The sequence below is a fragment of the Micropterus salmoides genome, unplaced genomic scaffold (assembly GCF_014851395.1).
Source record: "Micropterus salmoides isolate LMB-PRFRI ecotype aquatic unplaced genomic scaffold, ASM1485139v1 Ms_hic_scaffold_15, whole genome shotgun sequence".
NCBI lineage: Eukaryota > Metazoa > Chordata > Actinopteri > Centrarchiformes > Centrarchidae > Micropterus > Micropterus salmoides.
The window spans coordinates 3,237,939-3,258,251 of NW_024040596.1; the positions used below are offsets into that span (position 1 = coordinate 3,237,939).

Sequence of the window (20,313 nt, forward strand, 5' to 3'; positions counted from 1 at the left end):
TTCAAGACTCGCGTCACAAGACGGCAAGTTGTGCAGTGTGAACGGCACGGCCGTCGGCTGATGCTGACAGTCGTGTAGTCTGCACGAGGCTTAAGGCTACTTTCAGATTGCAGGCCAAAGTGACCCAAAGTCATTTGTGACTCAGATCTGATCTTTTCCACTTCGGATTTGGGCCTCTGCGGCCTGTGGCTCTCTTCCTCATCTACCTCGCTATCATCTGCTCACAGTCTCTGTCTTACACCTGAAAACCACCGGACCACAAGGAAAAAAATCGTAATTGAGCATTAAGACCTGCAGTCTGAACGTAGCCGAAGAGACTTTGACATCACTTTGAACCTCTGTGGTCACATATTACATCCCTGCACACAGCTTCTTTTAAGATTCATGGCAGATCTGGTTGTGCTGGTAGCAGTGGAACAGTCACCAGGAAGGAACAGAGTGGGGCTTTTACCATCCTGTCTTTTTACTAAGGTTTTCTAAACTGGTTTTAAGATTTAGAAAAAATGATTCCAAAACTCTCTATCCCTGACCCATATTTTCTATCAATCAAATGTGTAAGGTGAAAAAAATATTAAATATCATCTGCACTGGTATGAGTTGTTTAATATGTCCAGTCCACAGATGGAGATGGGCAAAGTGATAAATATGAATAAATATAGCCTTGCACAAGTACAAACTATGTATAACAATCTTCATAATTATTATGTTACCCAATAAAATGACAACTTGGAGATAATGCAAAAATGTAAATTTCATAGTAAAGTGATGGATGAAGCGTGAACTTAGTAACTTAGTAACTTTGATTTGTGTTCAGTTAAATCAATTAAAAACTTGACTGAAACTTTGGTTGTTTCCATATGACTGAGCATCCATGTGAACACTATGTGAAGTATGTGCTGTATGTGTGTGTGTGTTCCAGCAGTCAACTGGGAGGGTAAAGAGGTTGTTTTCTTCTTTTTTTTCCCTTATCAAGCCTTCATGTCTCTCTGAGGAATGTTTATAGAACGCAGACCTGTTTCCTTGGTTTTTCCAGAAAGCCCTCATATTGTTGTTTGCTTTTCGTGGCTTATTGATGGGGAAAGGGGGGCTGGGTCCCGAACAGAAAGACAGGAAACTTCGGTGCCAGGTTCAAACAGCGGAGACTGGTGTGCTAAAAGGTGACATTTGTCTGGCTCCAAACCGTGTGTGTATACAGCATTAAAACATCTCATCTTATGTTCGTTTTTTTCTTAATTTTTTTAAAATGTAGTATTTCTTTTTTTGCACTTCATTTTTATTAGTCTTCTATGTTTTGGATGGTAGTCAGGTAAATAACATCACGTTTACTATTTCTATAAAGCAGTGTTCTCTGTGGATATTTCTACATCAAAAGAAGACTGAAAACCTATTTTAAATGCTGTGTAAATGTTGGAAATATATTTTTAACAGCCTTGATAGTTTAGCTCTGCTTGTTTATGACCTGCTAATTTTTGCCTTCCTTGACATATTTGAAATATTTATTATAGTAATATTTGAGCTGGAAAGACTTATGCATGCAGGAGTCCAGTTATGCAGCTCTGAGAATGTTTCATTCATTTTTCAGTCGATATAAAAATGAATATTGAATATCAAAAATGTGAGTGATGAACAATATGGAGCGAAGAGAGAATCTCACGATGAATTCTTACATCATCTCGATTTTAACATTTTCCATATTCAACTGTTGCAAAACAATTTGTGCCAAAAAAAAAAGAGAGAGAGTTTAAAGAGAAGTTGATAAAGGAGGCAGCGGAAAAGGAGATGTCCAGAAAGACAGGGAGAGACTTTGATGGGATTAAATGTGAAACCCAATCCCGCCGCCCATCCATCTGTCATTAGATACAGTAAAGTGTGTAGGTGTGAGGGTGAGCTAGAGCGGCATACTTGCATGTTAACATACATATCCTTCCCTCCTAGAGGTTTTTGTGCCTGGGTTATAAGTAACTGCTCATCTTGTTGTGGTGTGCTAGACACCAGCATGGTTGACTCTTCGTCCAACTTCCCTCCTGACAGCAACCTCCCGAGAGCGAGGCACTCCGCATACAAAGTCGATGTAGTTCAGAAAGATAGCAGGCGTTAAAGAAGAAGCCTCCACAAACTATACAAACAGAAATTGTAAGAGGATCAAAGACTGCACCCAAAGTGAAATTGAAATTCGTAGTTAGTTGGCAAAACTTTGTCACTGCAAGGTGCTTTTAGAAGCTGGAGCTTTTACTCGTATCACATGATCTTCATCTAATGGTGGACCTGCCCAGTTGTCATGTAATTGCAGATGTGAAGTGCTCAGGGAAATAGTGATCTGAACTTTACATACAATTCCATGGCGCTGGTCAACTCCATCTGTGGATGATTATGTCAAAGCTCCAAAACAGCTACTAAATGGACGTTATTTTTTGGATGTGAGATTGTTTTTGTCAACTATCCAACTGTCCTATTTCTTTTGCCCGTCCTCGAGAGCACAGTGCGGTGATATGAGATTATGGTAAAGACTGTAGCAAATTGTGCACTCTACCATACTGTACATAACTGTAATAACCACAATATCATATTATGTGGTTATTTTTCTGTGTGTTTAACTTTACAGTGGAAGGCATACATCAAAAATTTCAGTCATTTGTGGGACTATTTTCTGACCCAGCAGTCAGTCCTGTGGTTTAATGGTAGAATAAACTGGAAAAAAATGTTTTGCTTGTTGTTGCATCACTTGGATGTTTGACCTTCACTGTGCAGCATGATGTGTGTGCAGTGTTTGTTTTCACATTCATCCGCTGAAGGGGGGAAGTTTCTCTGTGCTCGCCTTAACTCACAGTTTAACACTTGGACGTACGAGATGATTTGTGATTTTATAACTTTCTATGGAAGCCAATTCAGGTCCAGTATGCAACTTGCACAGGTGTGATGTGGAAACTTGAAACCTCAATGGAGCTTTCAAACATGTAGGAGACATCTTGTGTCCAGCAGCACTACACTACACTATTGATGAGTTCTGGATCTTTAAATGAAGGAGAAGATGTAGATTCATTATAAGAGCTTTGAACAAAGTCATTGAACCTCAGACATAAATTAGTATTCCAAGATTTTTCTACCGTATGTCTTAAGGCATATCTGGTCCATGGTATACCCCTTTGTCTCTCCCACAGCCCTTTTCTGTTTAAGTCTCTTCTGTGTGACTTGTTCAGTTCATCTGTCTTTAAACTCTTTCCTAACGTCTCCCCGCATGTGAGCAGATGTCCAATGACATCATGTAGGAAAATCTTTTTAATCTTAAGATTGTCACTAAGATACAAAATACCGAGATGTTGAAAAACTATTTTTCACTCTCGACAGAGGCTGAGGTTTTCCCCTGCTTCTCCTCTTTGAGCTAAGCTAAGCAACACACCTCCAAGACGTTTGTCTGTACTGTACCTACAGAGGTGAAATGGATATTGATCTTCTGATCTGTGTCTGGGTAAGATGGCAAACAAGCACTTTGCCCAAAATGTCAGAGTTGCTTCAGGACAGAATAAATGAGACTGGCAGTGAAAAAAACACAGAAATTGGCGGAGAAGAAGGCAAACGGGTATGATTAGAAATACGACCTGTTCTCTTACCAAGGACTCTCACTATGGATGCTAAAGGGCATACAGCCCCCCTCAACCCTGATTCTTCACAGCTGCCTTCTTCTCTCGCCCACACTGTTCCCCCTTCCTCCCCGTCCTCCACCACTTGGCCTGGTGCCAGACAGTGAGAGCCATGCTAAATGTGTAAATTAGCGTGTGCTGGTAAATACGGGCTCTTAGCTCAAAGAACCCGGGAAGGGAACGTGACCCCCGCTGCAACTTTGGAACAAAAGAAACAAGCCGTAGCTTCTCCCCTATCCAGGCCGTCAGTCCTGTCCAACAAAGACGGGGCGAGAATGAACAGGCGCTCCGGTCGGCAGAAGGCCAGTTGAGCCCCGGCCATGGAGAAGAAACATGGCGGGGACATACAGAGGCTTTCGAATCCCTCTGGGCCTCAAGTTATTCATACACAAGCAGAATAACATATAGTTTTACACTGCACACATACAGGAGCATACAGGGATTGTGCAAACATGTTTTAGGACTGCAAGTAATGATCATTTTGTTTTTAAATAATCTGTCAATTACTATAACTTTTCAGAAATGCGTCCATCACACATTTCAAGTTGTTCAAGGGACTTCTTAACATATCTTGTTTTGTTTGACCAACAATTCAAAAATTGTCAATAAATATTTTGCTGATCGACTAATTGGTTAATGGACTGGATCATTTCTGCTGTAAGAAAGTGCACTCATACTGTATGCACAAAGACACATACAAAAAAGAAACTCACGCAAACACGCACCTGCTCTGCCATTCCAAGTGTTTCTTATGCTATGAAACATAAATCAGTGGCACTGAGACAGAGAATAGTGTTCAGAGACTGCCGTTCAGTCGTGTACTTGTCCTGCAGTCCAATCTGCTCAATAAATCTGAGACCACAACTTGCCCTGGAGGAAAAACATAGGCCATAACTTTCACAGACACAGAAACAGACAGAAGAAAATAAACATTTTTGATGTGGAGAAGCAGAAAGAGACAAGATAGAAGACAAAATGAACATGGACATAGAGACTCTAGTAAATGATCGTTCAGTATACATACAGTAGATGCATCAAAATGGTTATAAATCAATGATTATAGATAAAGAAACAGATAAAGACAGCGATATTGCATGGGCACTTGGACCAGAGCTCTCCCATCATTTCTTTGTGCTTTGATAACATCCCAATAAGTCCATACGGACCCTGGCACACTCCACCATCACGGCGGCAGAAAAGCCTTCTGTTACTGGTTACGGCTCACAAATTGAATTTGCACACTGAATAGTTCTGCTGGGATGTGCCAGATGCAAGGAGCTGGATAAACATAAAAGCACTCAGGGCAGCCGTGTGTTTATATGCCAGCGCAGAGGGCCGGGGAACATTTTTTTAGCTGCATGCTTCTTTTCCACGGTGGAAACACGCTAACCTGGCGGGCAATCATTTCACTGCTTGGAGTAAAGCTGGAATGTTCTTCTCTCTGCCACGATTTATCACTGCTGTTTGAGATTTATAGAGATAAGAGTAGCAGAGATTTTACTGCAGGTGGTTTACCCAAACAATGAATCAATTCATTATTTATTTAAGGCTCTACACATTGAAGGCTCCTGTCATCAGTGTGGGTCATTAACATATTCAGACCTGGGAGACGGACATCAGTTACATAACATGACTGTGTCTGGAGTGTGTCAGTAACCAGGAGGAAGCTGACTGCATGTGAACGCTGTCCTACCAGCCAGAGACGTCTGACATGGGCTTTTGTCTGCAGGAAATGCTGTTAACACAAGCATGTACGGAATGCAAAAACACAATTATTCTTTATTATATTACACTCATTTGAATACTCCCGATAGCTTCAACCTACATTGTTGCCAGACCTCCTCCCCCACGCACAGCAGAGCACAGACAAAGGCTGTGTGTAGGTTTTTATCTAAATTCAAACATGATTCAGAAGCCTTAATGGACTGTTTACATGCTCGATTCAGGTGTAAAAATATACATTTAAGTATGATTCCAGGCCAGTGGTATGTTCTGATCTTGTCTTGTGATAGCTTGAGAGTACTTTTAGTATGGGATGTGAGTACATCAAAACCTTCTTGAAAAAAATCTGATCTTATTCTTGGAGAATGCAAAAAAAAAACTATATGAGGCTAAACTTAGGAACAGTGTTGCTTTGAGCTGGATGCTAACATCAGGGTGCTTATAAGCTCACAGTGACATGTCGAAGTTTAGCATGTAAAATGTTTGTTGTATGTTTAGTGTGGCAGCATGCTAACATTTGCTAATTAGAACCAGAGGCGTTTTATAGAGGAGACACGCCACTCAATCACATCCTCAATAAAACTCTAAGGGGAAAGTCCGTAACGCCAAAGTTGGCGGTTATCCCGCCCCCTCCCGCCAGAAAGCCAATCATCTGATTTTCACAGCCAAAGCAGGAAATATATTTCAGCCAATCGTGTGGTTCCACTGACGTAAGGGTCTGTTTTTTACTTCTACACCAGTAAAAGTATAACCGGTCGGGAAACACACTTTTTAAACCTTATTTTGGGGCAAAGCCGTCAAACTTTTACAGCAATTTTTATTAGATTTTACTGCAGATCTTATTCAGGAGCCCGGTCTTGTTAGTCCAAGATGGCGGCCGAGTGGCCTGACTTGCCTATAAGGACTGTGTTAGAACTAAACAAAAAGTACAGCTAAGCCTGATGATGTTTCAGTCAAAACCACAAATGTCTAGCGGTGCTAGAGGAAAAAGTTTTGGACCGACCGACAAAGCTATCTTCATAGCCACGCTGCTAGCATGGCAAACAATCATGTAATTAGCAACAATCTGTAACTCACATACCTCCATTATTTTGAATGGTAACATGTGGGCCCCATTACGTCCTTCACTGCATACTTTTCAGATAAGATGGTTTTTGTCAGCAGTATTTTTCACCTGGTGGTTTCCAACTGCTTGACTTGTGGCTAACCAGCTGCTAAGTGCTCACTGCACCCTGCATATAAATATTCCCTGTGATTTCTGGGAGATCCTGCTTGTGACTGCTTGATCAGACTGCAGTACTGCAAAGTTCCACTCCAGCTACAAGTTAAGAGGCTAACTACTTAGCATGAGGGAGAATGTGAGCTATTCTGATGTGGGCGGACTACCTACCCACTCAGTCTGACCTTTACATCAGAAGCTTTATTACACTGGCGGCATTGGCTAACATGGCATTGATGTTGTCTCAAACATAATTACCTCTGTTTAGCACAAATAAAATGTATGAATTACATTCAACTAAATGTCAGTTGCCATAGTCTTTTTGACATTTGGAGAGGTTGTTCATGAAGTGGCTCTTTGTGTTATGTTTTACTCGTCTGCTGGCACAGTGTTCCCAAAAAGTCACATTTCATGATTAAATTTCCCATTAATGCCCCACAATGTATCAGACGGTTTATCTGACGGCGGAATCGTTGAATTAAAGGTTGCCAGGTCACAACAGTGTTCATTGTATTAATCTACAGGGCTTAATGGCGCCTTTAGTCTGACAACAACACTAAAGCAAACAACTTTGGGGCTCTGTACTGGTGTGGGTGTGTTGCTATAAAGTATATTTAGGAGATTATCAACCAAGAAGTCCAGTTTGAAGGTTTGTCAAACAGGAAGACCGCAGTCATTTTGTCCTCCACCTGCTCATGAGTCGGGACCACTTTTTTTGCCATGTACATTATGTTCTTTTCAGCTCCCTGCTTCACAGTTGCACACATTCATCCTTGGAAGCTGTAAAGTTACAACATTAACATCATTTTGACCACTGAGCATCTCCATTAGAGATACAGAGGGTTAAACAGTTTGCTTGGTTCAACTGAACCTTCATGGTCATTTCTGCTGGAGAAAAGGCTCTTGGGGTTGCTCATGTGTCAGTTTGGAACAGGACAAGAAAGAAGTTTTTTTTAAGATATCGGTAGAATTTGAGCAGCAGTAGACTGTTAGCAATGCTCATCTAATGCCGTGGCTTATTGTTTGGGCTCTTATTAGTATATTAGACCTCTTGAAGCTTAGCAGAGCTCTGGTGGGAATGACATGGGGTCGATGTATTGCACTTGTACTGTACTGTAGATTTCTTTAACCAGGATGTTTACATGTGCATACAAGTAGGTAGGATCTTCCAAATACTCGGCTCCTAGTCTGCCTCCATACGTACTCAGTGATTTCTGACTGCAGGTGGACTGGCTGTCAGCAGCTTGCCGGGCAGAGGCAGCGTCAGGTGGAAACACTGACCAGGCCTGAGGAGTCAGGGCAGGAAGGGGGGCACCCGAAGGCCTCTGAGGGAAGAACGGCATGTTGTTGTGCACGAAGTGATAGGGATGGTTGAGCAGGAGGGGGGTTTGGGGGAAAGGAGGGTGTTCTTGGAGGGTTAGAATAACTTGTGATGGAGGTGATTTGAGCCAGATGGAGATACAGTATCCTGTCAACTCCAGACACTCTCCACCATGCCAGACAAAATTCTCAAAAACAGAGACGCATTCCACTGAGATGCCATCATTCAAGTAGGCTGTTGATGCATAGGACGACGTGTTGGGCAACTGTGACAGCAGTCACCAAGGTACATTTTGTTCCCATGAAATAAGTAAACAGATTCTTCCTTTGACCTCACTTTTGCAAAAAAGTGGCAGCACTTTCCTATTTAACATCTCAGAAGCTTGACTGTGAGAGTGTTTTGGAAGTATGCTGGTGGATGGCTTAAATTTAGGCATAGCCTCTTTTCATATCAGTGCATCAGCTGCTTCTACTGCTAAAAGGGACTAAAACATGTAATCTGATAAAGGCTGATGAAGGTCATTTCCTGTTTAGAGTTAACGTTCCTGTATTTCAGATGGGATAACAGCTATAAAAGAGACTAAGAGTCTTTAATGACCCGAGGTGACTCACATATCCTCAACTTTGTGAATCTAATCAGCCGTCCTAACATCGAAATGGCAGTCATCCAGTGGGCCATTTAGTTCCACTGCTGGTGGGTAGTCCAAAATACTACACCCCAAAAGTACAGTAGATTTTCCATCCAATTAATTAATTAATGTCTTAACCCCACTGGCTGTTTGGGACTTTGTTAGTCTACAATTACTTGATTGGGGTTGGAATTAGAGCTTGACCAATAAATTAGCTGGGCCAGTGTGTAGGGCAATAATAGCTTATTGCATATATATTCATATCTGCGTGCACTGTATGTGGGCTGATAAGTAACAAAACATTGCAGTACAGAGATGGCAAAAATATGTTAATGCCAATTTAGAAACAGCGTCCTGCTCGGTACATATCCTGATCAGAAACTAATTAAAGGGTTCTTGTCAAAAACATTTTCTTATATTATGTGTTAATGTAAGAAAAAATGTATTTTTGTGGGCAGACGGGGAATGTGCTTGTCTCAACAGTAACGCAGAGCAGACCCCGACAGAGCAGAATGGTTGTGTTCATGCAATGAAACAATTAGTCTTGGATAAGGAGAGTGGCAGAGCAGTGGCTAAGATGAAAGGTGCTTTTAGAGGTCAACAGTTGGGATAACCCAGAGGCCTAATCTTTCAACACTTAAACAGACACAGTTCTGTGATAGTTATAAAAGGATGGAGGCTACAAACAAGTGAAAAGTCTGGTGGAATCATAAGGCTGTCCCGTTCTATCATTTGCTGTTATCTACAGAGGACGTGGTTGTGTACATCTGTAATTGGTGAAAATTAAGTTTGTAGGGATTTTTTAAAAAAACATGTGCAGCATTAGAAAAATGATGGTGAAACAGGAACAGAGGGACAGAACACAGACATGCACAGGAAGGAAGCATCAGTGGTGACATCCTGTTTGTCTTCATCCTCATCAAGCGGTCATCTTTTTCTGGGAGCACTTCATTTAAATCTTCTGTTTGAGGCCATTATCATTATACTCTTCCTGTTTATCAGCCTCAGTCCTAATTCTCTTGCTCCAAACTCACAGAGTCATCATGGAAACTGTCAGATGGTAATCGGATTAGCTTGGGCACTTGACAGATCATGAGGTCTGTTGGCGCAATCCCACCACTGACCGACTTATGCTGATACTTCACGCAAACATACCACTTTTTTTTTTTTTTTACAGCATCAGATTAGAGAGATGAACAATTAAGTTTTTTAATCAGATTATTGCTGTGCTAACACTCCCATCATTACCTTGTCCTTTAAACCTGATAGCATTGCTGAGTTCTCTAGGCATTATTGTTGTTGTTATACTTGCCCATTGCCAATTCTAAGTATTCTGTCCTTTCTGATGGAAATGTTGCATACAATACACTAAACAGTAAACAGCTTCATACAGTAAACAGCTTAGTTTAAAGCTGCATTCATTGTTTTTTGGCCATTTGGGGGCAGCACAATAATACTGACATATCCCCCTTATAAAGTTGATAATGGCAAACAGTCACTTATTTTTACATGTAGTTGATAATAGCACTATGTTCACCAGCTAGTCGCTAATTTTGTCTGTCTGTTGTTTAGTGCTGAGCAGGTAGAGTACAGTAGGTTTATCAGAGTTTTACTGATAACAGCTGCCTGCTGCTCCTGGAAATGGAGCTGATGAGAATGGCGAGACCAAACTGAAACAGTAAAGGTTTGGGCTGTAAAACATGTCACTAAGGCTACGTTCAGACTGCAGGCCAATGTGACCCAAATCCAAAAATTTTGCTCATATCTGACTCATATCTGATCTTTTTATGACAGTGTGAACAGGCCAAGTCACATGGAATCTGATCTTTTCCCGTTCAAATTTGGGCTACTTTCATATGTGGTCTAAATCCGATACAGGTCTGGAGTCTGGACACTGAGGTCGGTCACTCTAGAGCAGCTGTTCCCCCGCCAGACGGAGCTGCGGTGAACAAAAAAGCTCCACAAAAGCCATAATTAAACATGTGGCTCTCTTTCTTCTCTACCTTCTCTATCATCTGATCACAAATTCCCTTTCTTCAACCTGAAATCTCTTAGTTGCATACTACTTGTCCGTGAGGACACAGTGGAGAGAGAGAGAGAGAGACAGAGACAGGTAGTGAGTTGTTTAATTGTTTCGCAGCTTCTTAGAGTTGAAGGTAACTACATAGTGGGGTAATAATTCTCTGTGGGTTTGCCACTACGAGTGACCCCTTTTTACATAAAACATTTCTTTATTGTTATTGTGAAAATATTGATCAGTGTATCCTTACGTCTAATGAAGCCTTCCCGTCTATTCTGGTTTGCATCTGTATGTGGCTATGGAATATAACACAGGTGGCATGTTAAAGCTTTTAGTTGCACTTTCAAGATATGAAGCCATAAAGCCTAACCTAAATGCCATAAATGCAGGAGTGTTACAGGATTCAGTACCGTTCTTGAAATAACATGACTGCAAATAAGCAACAATGTGACTGACCAGTTCTTTTTTTGTTTTTAGGTGTCTTCATCTTGTGTTCCAGCGGCAAACTATGAGCTGGTAAGTAAAGCATTTAATTTTGTTTTAGTAATTGCTTCCATGCTGTACGTGCTCAACAGGCATTATTGGGTTCTTCCTGGTGCAGAACAGGGTTGAAAAGTAACAGTCTTTATCAGCTACACTAACATAGGCAGTTACTGTTGTAGATAATGAACCTTTATCTGGAGCCCCTGAGACAAACTTGTGATTTGGGACTATATAAATAAGCCAGACTTGTCTTGACTTAACCTTTGTTTGGCGGTTGTTCTGTTAAAAAAAAAGAAGTGGTTTTATGTTTTGAATGTATTGGTTGGAGACAAAATACATCAAGATAAGTCAAGTCATGTTTATTAATACAGCACATATTGAAGTTATAAAATGATGTACAGTGGTAAAAGCCAAAGAACATTAAAATATGACTTAAATAATAAAACATAGTAAAAACGTAAGTGGCAAAACACAAATACAACCAGAACAATGACAGAACAACTAAATAAAACAGACAGCAGGGCAAACTTCAGGTGGACACAAATTTAATAGGAAGCACAGCCTCTGATTTATTATCGTTGAGCTGCACGAAATTGAGTGCCAGGCCGTTTTTGATGGCCTCAAGGCACCTGCTGAGGCAGTTTTTGTCTCATGGGTAGAGATGCTCATAAGTCTTTGAGCAAGAGTCCAAGTCAAGTCTCAAGTCTTTGAGCTAGAGTCCAAGTCAAGTCTATAATGAATGTTGTATCACCTGCTGCATTCAATCCAGGCTGCTTATAAAACTTCACGGCTATAAGAGATTCTTTAACTAACCTGTTTTTCACTTACAGAGCACAACCATGTAATGTGCAATCCTATTAGTGACAGCTTATTAACTACTCTAAGGCCCTATTGACACAAAGAATTACGATCTCTATTCAAAACGAAAAACGGGGTCGGCAGTGTTTTCAAACTTCTCCGTTTCATGCCTTCGTTTTTGCTGTTTTAATCTGGACGGGTGGTGCAAATGTAGCAAAAGGTCTGACACGAAAATACAGTAGTGTGGATGGGGCCTAAGACAAAACCCCCTGCAGACTCTCAAAAACAATGTAACGTTAACTAAATAAAACTGTAACGTTACATGATCAGCAATAAACCTGAAACTTGTTTTTCACGCAGCACAACCATGCAATATACAATGCAATCACTGACCGCTTATAAACTACTGTAAGTCAACACCTTCCCAAGACTCTCAAATCCAGTGTAACGTTAACTAAATAAAACTATAACATTACATCATCAACAATAAATGATTACATTAGTCAACCACCACAAGTTTGGCAAGCAAACAAACGCTCATTCATCTTTTCATAACATAGTCCGAGTGAAGCTCTCATAGGTCGTAGCTAAAGCCAGAAGCAAGCTAACATTAGATGGCCAATGCTGAGTTAAACATGTTTACTAACCTCAGGTTACTAACCTATTATTTTCTTTGTTTGGGTCTTGTTGTATGAAGTTTTAAAGCCAAAGTTATGATGAATGGCTCAGCAGCTGCCGGTGTTTGTTGTCCTCTCTCACGTGCGCAGCTGATACTACGTGTTACGTAGGCAGGTTATAGGTAACGCAGGGAGGGGAATAACAGCAAGCTCATCAGACGTTTCCTAAAAACAAACATTGTTCACAAGTCCCGCACCTCAAGTCTGAGTCCAGGCTGAAGTCTTTTGAGGACGAGTCTCAAGTCGAGTCTGAAGTCACTGTGTGTGCGACTTAAGTCGAGTCCCCATCTCTGCTGATGGGCAGTTGGGTATGTAGAGCTGGGTATCATCTGCGTAGCAGTCGTAGGAGATGTTATATTCCTGTAAGATTCTACCCAGGGGAAGCAAGTAGATAAAGAAGAGGATGGGACTGAGAATGGACCCTTGTGGGACTCCACTGGAGAGATTGCGGGAGCAAAGATGAAATGGTCTTGGCTAACTGAGAAAGTTGAATTGGCAAGATAGGAAGAGAAGATATTCAGTACTGCACCCTTATTACCCAGCATTGCACTGTGTTGAAGGCGTCACTGAGGTCAATGAGGTTGCAAACGCCGCAGCTTCCTTAGTCGACAGCTGATTCTGTGCTATGGCTGGTCTTGAAACTTGACCAACAAATGTCCATAACGTTATTTTGAAATTGAAAGGAGGGGGATGGAGTAAAAGAACCAGAGGACAAAGAGCTGTCAATGATGGCAAGGAGGCTGGGCCTTTTATCGTGGATTCCATGAGTAAAGAAGATGATGACATCAAGGGGGCAGGTGGTCAACTTCATCTTCAAGACTGTCTCTCAGAGAGAAGCTAGAGAGATGGGTTTGTCCTAAATCCAGGACAGTTTAGGCATGGGTTTGGGTTGATATGTTGGATTTCATGAGAAGTACTGTTGGAAAAGAACCTTGAGAAGTCACTCTGAAAGCGATCCAACTAATCTGAGATTAGAAGGGGGCCATGTAGAAAAGAACTTAGAATTGAGGTGGTTCTTAGTAATGAGGTCAGAGAGATGTTTCTTCCTCGAGGCTTGTATTGCATGTTCATAGTAGTTTCTTAGTATTTCACCTTAAATTTCTAATTTATTTTGTTTTCACCTGCACTCTGCTTTCTTGCAGTTCCTCCTTAAGTTTCTGGTGAGGTCATTTAGCCAAGTTTGGGATTTGGGCTATATTACTTTAAGTAGAGCTGGTGTAATTAAACCAGGATAACAGTTCCTCTGTGCTTAGTGGGGGATGGGACACCTCAGGTATGCAGGTGTTAGAAAGAACGCTGAGAACAGACAGGCAGTGAAATGAGAAAAGCAAATAAAAAGTTGTGTCCTTGAATCTGAAAATATCATTATATCTTTTTGTGTTTAAAATAACATTGAACAAAGTGGTATGAAGTATGAAGTAATTTTGCAAGGGTAATAAAAATATGCTTGTTCTGTTGCCTTTTTTGGTATTGGCATTAGAAACAGTGTTAGACTTGGAGATTATTCGCTCACTCTCTTTCTCATATGTTGTGTGTTTTAAATGGACCAAAGCAAATATCCCCTGCACTTTTCTGCGCTCACAAAGAAAATATTTCTCGAAATGACTTGCTTTTCTTTAATAAAAGCTGTAGTAGGAACATGTTATTATCCTCTGCAGATGCTTTCACGCTAGATGCTTTCTACATGAAGACATCTGTTTAAGATGTTCAACCGCATGGGCTAAGCTTTCTGGGCATTTTTAAAGGGCGGCTCATGACCTGAGTTGTTTGGTATCTGAAATTAACACCTCTGAACATAGTGCAAGAATTCACCACACTACCTGTTGGCCTCATTATGACAAACATTTATTTCACTAACTTAACCTGTAGTCTGTTAATGTCTGACCATTTGTTCTGATGTCAGTCAACTTCAAGTTTATAGAAAATTCTAGACTTGACACTTGAGTATGACTGCAGAACCTTCATAAGCATACACAATCCTAGTCTGACAGTATGCGGGAAAATACTTACAGCTCAGATGGTCTTTTATCCCAACAGAAATTAAATTTTTAATTAATATTTATATTATTTTTTATGAATATTTGTGGTAAACCGTCCGCTCTAATCAGGCTTTAGAAGGCTTTTAATGGGTCTATTGTTTTTATTTCTTGTCCTGTGTGTGATCTGATGGCAATGGAGATTAATAAAGCTTTCTAATCTAAAAAAAACTATACTATAACTATACCATACTACTACTATAGTATTTTGCGCTGGATACCGTTAGCAACAGTGTTGGGCAAGCTACTTGGAAAATGTAGTGAGCCAAGCTACTAGCTACTCTACATTAAATGAAGTTTCACTACACAGAAGCTCCCCCCAGTGAAATGTAAATGCTCCGTACTTGTATAGCGCCTTTCTAGTCTTTTCGACCACTCAAAGCACTTTTACACTACATCTGCATTCACCATTCACACACATTCAGCCGCCAGAGGCAATTTGGGGCTCAGTATCTTGCCCAAGGACACTTCGACATGCAGTCTGGAGGAGCCGAGGATTGAACCACCGACCTTCCAAATTAATGGGCAACCCGCTCTATCTCCTGAGTCACAGCCGACCTAACGTAGCAAGCTAAGCTACAGAAACGTGGCAAAAGTAGCTTATTTACATCTCAGCTACTTTTAAATTTTTTATATTTTATAGTTAGTTATAGTATATATATATATATATATATATATATATATATATACACAGTATAGGCCTAGTTTATATTGAACTAACTTCATTCCCCAGTAGCAATAGAAGAAAGACTGCAAACCTGCTCCTAAACATTCATGGCAATGAGAGAGAGAGAGAGAGAGAGATCTCCTCTCATGGAAACAAGTTTCTGCCACTACATATCAAAGTTTCCTTCTCAGTAGAGGAAGAGGTGTCCAGGCTGGACCCTGAATCCTTCTCACAAGAGGTGTTACAACAACTATCACAATAGAAAGTGAACAATAGAAAGTGAAGGATGAAAGCCAATTCTGGGTCGGTTTGTGTATTTGAGGTCTCTCCATGACTCCAACACCTTTCTGATGTTGACGCATGTTTTTGCTCAGACGCCGATCTGATTCTTATTTGGCCTGACGGGCTTCAGCCCATAAAACATCTTGTGTTTGTCAGTTTATGTTGGAGTCTGTGTTGTGCCGGGAGCCGATTGTTTTTTTGGCAGACGCCATTTCATTAGCTGCGGTGTTGTTGCTGTGTGTATTGCAGTATTCAGAGTTCAGAACATGTAGCTAAGAAAACCCGGCCCAGATACAATCCATTCACAAATAGATATTTAAAAAGTGATTAACAGATAAGTGATTTAATAAAAAAAACTACATATTGCCCCTTTAATACAACAATAAAAGCCTGAAGGAAATGCAAGCCACTGGGCATTTCTCTCCATTTTATGTCCTTTTTCCTTGGCTTGCCAACAGGAGTCTCCAAGGAGTCTTTGTGCACGCACTGCTGATTGCTCTCATAAAAGCTGACGAGCTGAGGTGTAAAACATGTGTTGATGTACCTTTACCACCAAGGAGAGTGAAGAGAAACTGATAAAGCTGTGTGCGACAATGGCTTTCAAGGCAAACAATGGTCAAGCTTTCTGGTAGCCTAAAAATACAGCCAGATGGACCATGTGAAGTAGTGGCAGTAGATATGGTCTGGACACAGGTTGCTTTATGCACCTGAGTTAGGGTGGGGAGCTGCTATGCTGTACTCAATTTACATTAAAGACGCATAGAAGAGTGAATCATTCTACTTGCGTGTACAGTTACGTGTCACCCTTCAGCCATGTTAGTGAGAGGAAGCGGATGATGCTGTTTGTGTGTGGACGTGCGGGCATGCATGCCTGCGAGCGTTCCCAGGAGCAGTATTCCAGCGTGAGGTGGGTGTCAGCTCTCCTCAGCCCCTTGTTTGGTGAATTCCTTCACTCGCTTCCAGAGACCAACATGATTTACTGCCCCACTCAGGTGCAGACTGATTGCAACATCGAACATATGTTAACTTAGTCAGAGGAAAGTGGTTACTTTGTTTTTTGAGTATCCAGACATTCCACAGAGGCGAAAAATATACAGCTTTTAGTTTCAGATAATAATGTTCCATTCTGAATGAAATGAAAATCAAATATTTCCATGCAGCTGTTTCTCAGCAGAAAAATAAGCCCTGCTTTTTGATTTCGTAAATGTAACTTAAAAGTATGACATTTCTACATTTTTGACATTATCATGATTAAGATTTAATTTTCCAGTTCTTTGTATTTGGAAGCAAAAAGGAGGGCGTAGCCTTACTTAACAAAATAAATTACTTACTTGAAAAATGACAGAAGAGTGAAGATTGCAAAACTTTGAAAATCTCAGAATTACTGTACCGCTCACTCTACAACATATTGTTTTGTCCCAGACTGAAGTGAATGATACATGCAAAGCGTCCCTGTGTGTGTGTGTCCACTGGTTCACAGTTCCCCGTTGCACTCTCTCTGGCTCATCTTCAAGGTGCTCAAACTATAAACATCTTTTTTTTTGGCTTTGATAAAATCCAACATGGTTGACTAAACAATCTCACCGCAAGGACCATTTAGTGTGTGTAATGGGGCTTTAGATCATATCGTACACACTTGTAGACATAGACTGTAGATGTGTAAATGTCTAGAAAATTCAAAAAAGGGGGAATTCCTCTGATTTTACACTTGGGGACTTGAGGACTACGGAATATGTGAAAAAAGTTGTATATCTTTGTAGCTTCAGAGGGAGCTGTGCGAAGGGGCTGCATCTCAAGGGGATATCCACCAACGAACTGAATACTCCAAGTTTGAAAATCTGGGGGTAGACCTCTGTGGCCTGCTCCTCGTTTCTGCTTGAGGCCGGCACCTTGAGATCTCTGACCAAACTGTCGATGGTGGAGTTGCATTTAAGTTTTTTATTTTTTAAAAGAGAAGTTGACCAAAGTGGTAGTAAGGAATAGGAATAAGGATTGCAATCTTACATCGGTGGAGGACTCTTTCTAGCTCTTTTGTGTAGTTTAAAAAAAATATAATCATGAGTATAAAAATATTTTTGAGCATGTTTGCTTAAAATCAAACATGTTTGAAGACTGTCCTATGAATCTGGTGCTCCTAACGAAAAGGTCAGGCCATGTCTTGAAACTGCTTTGACACAAGCTTGGATTCACAAAGTCGTCTGAAAGTAGGGCTGGGCGATATGGCCAGAAATGTTATCACGATTAAGCATTACACATCATTTGATATCGATAATTATCACGATATATTAAAAATCATTATTTCTTTCATATTTAAAGGCTGATTTTTGCTCCTGAGTGAAAATTTAAGAAACCATATGGATAATTACAGTATGTGGTTAAACTTTTCTTTATGGTCAGAATGTGACCAACACTCGATGCCAAACAGTGGATCACTTAACAAATCTGAGGTAGAACATTCAAAACTATTATGATAAAATCATATTCAACAAATATGATTAGTAAATCTTTTTTTTCAATATTAAAATTTAAATATGAATTTTATGGACAAATTTTTGATTCAAATGAATTCAGTTACGATATATTGAACATTTATTATATTGTCATTGAGGAAAATTATATTGTGATAATTATCATTATTGTTTTATTGCCCAGGCCTATCTGACAGGCAACTGCCATGAATTTTGTATGAGTCAACTGCATGTTCGAGTAAATAGAATAACTATGAAATTCATTGCCTCTTAATCCTGATTTAAATATCCAGTCTACAGAGTATATTTGGAATGAAACAGCCCAATGTGGGAAGGTGATGCCAACTGGCAGCCCCTTTATTGTAACTGATGATGTGTGTTTGGACGATCCCATCCAACGGCCATGATGACAGAAGTGACCACCCCCAACCAGACCCCCGCACTGGGTGCTGGGACAATTCCTCAGATGTGCCCTCATGTCCAGCCAGCTCTGCCAGGAATAGGTTTTATTGTGCACAAACACAAAGCTTGGATGAGGGAATGGAGGGAGAGGGAGAGAGAGATTTGGGAGTCTGGTGAGGTAGACACGTGCCCCCCAGAAACACACATAAAGAATGAATGCACTCACAAGCAAAGATATGCACACACGATCATGAACACCTACGTCATCCAGCTCCTTTTTTTTATGGGCCTTGTGTAGTGGGGGAACAGGGCCAGGACATTACTGAGTAATGAGTAACTGCAGGGCAAAGATGGTCTAGATGTGGTCCAATTAGTGCTCTGTTTAGAACCACTCATGTTTCCCTGATGTGCCCTGTATTACGTTGTATATACAAGCACCAACCAGGCATCCTGTAACGAAATACAGTATGATCTCAGTTCCCCGGGAGAAAAAAAAGTTTAATATTGAAGTAAGAGCCAGGCGTCTCGCGTTAGTATTTCTTTTCAACATCATCTGAATACTGCTAGCTTTTCCTGAACATCCGTTTCAAATGGAGGTGTGTCTGAAACATAGTCGGAAAGTTGCTTTGATGCATTTTTTCTATTTTGTGACGCATGATAAATAATAAAGCTTAACTCATGTGAATGATCAAGTAATCAATCACATAAATTGTGAACACACTTTGCAACTCATGCGGTTAAACATAACTGGGCCTGTCAGTTTACATTGCTGAATTACAAGTAAACAGTGGCTTGTAAAGTGCAATTTTATGAGGTCATCCCACCAAGTTAGGTGTTGCCGTTAACAGAGTCAAAACAATTACAGTCCCATTCTCTATGACCTATTATCATAATGGAATAGTCTGCACGCTAAGCTCTAATTTTCCCTCCCCAGTGTTCTTACCAGTGTTAGAAAGTACAGAATGAAGAAACATCAGATCAGACTGTGGTCACCCTCAGCCTGGTTAGTTTTGTCAGGCTTTCCAAACTTGAGTAATTGCTGGTTATCAGATGCAAACGTCCTCCTCCTTATCCCCGTCAACCCTTGCTTTTTTATTTGCCTGTTAGTTCAGTTAGTTTTCATGGGAGAGGGCTGAGACATTTCACACTTTGAGATCTGTGAGGGCGGGTTCACGCCTAGAGGTCCAGTTCCTGAATCGAAACAATGCGAGGATAATACATTGTTTCAGCCCAAATATTCAGGAGGCATCTAGTTTCGACATGAGTCCAGATTCGTCTCTGGCTAGTCGCCTTTTTGGTAGCACTAGCAGATCACCAGTCATCAAAACAGCACGAGAAAAACGTTTTCCCACCAATGAAAGGAGACAGAATAGTACTCTGGTTCCAGTTCACTTGGCAGCGGTCAGAGAGAGTCCCTTCAAGGCGGACCAGAGAGTGGTTGGTCCCCACCAGAGTTTGACGTTCAACTGCACCAAAGGGGGTGAACGCTTCAGTGTTCGGTTCAGCCAGACTAAACAAGGAACCCGCCTGGAGACTCTATAGTGCCACCCAAGGTTCAGTAATACCTTTCTGATCTAAAGAGACTTGTTTTCCTGACAAAGACCTTTCATGGCTGCAAATAATGACTGTTGTCTCTCATTTACAAAGGCGGAGTAGTTTGATATTGTTACGGAAAAAACGAATTCTAGGTAGGACGGTTTGCTTTACAAAAATGTGAGTCTGACACAGCGGAGCAATGTTTCCTAGCACCCTTGTTTAATTGTTTGCAATTGGCAGTGAGCGTTCTGCGGGCTGTTTATGTGCCCTGGGCGCACAAAGTTTAAAAAATTAAAATCTGAGCAGGAAAGCGCCTGACATCATTTGCAAACCTGCAAAACGCTTTCTGTCTGATCGGGACCTTGGTCAGTAGGTCCACCTCTTTGGTCCTGACTGAAATATCTCAACAAAAACTG

General features: G+C 40.8%; 1 protein-coding gene across 1 annotated transcript in view; it reads left to right on the forward strand.

Moving 5' to 3' along the window:
• LOC119903801 (tensin-1-like) overlaps positions 1-20,313 on the forward strand; it is a 186,806-nt gene that overhangs the window by 89,436 nt on the left and 77,057 nt on the right. The window contains 1 exon segment of the mRNA XM_038720039.1: positions 11,026-11,064. Coding sequence (XP_038575967.1) covers positions 11,026-11,064 — 39 coding nt within the window.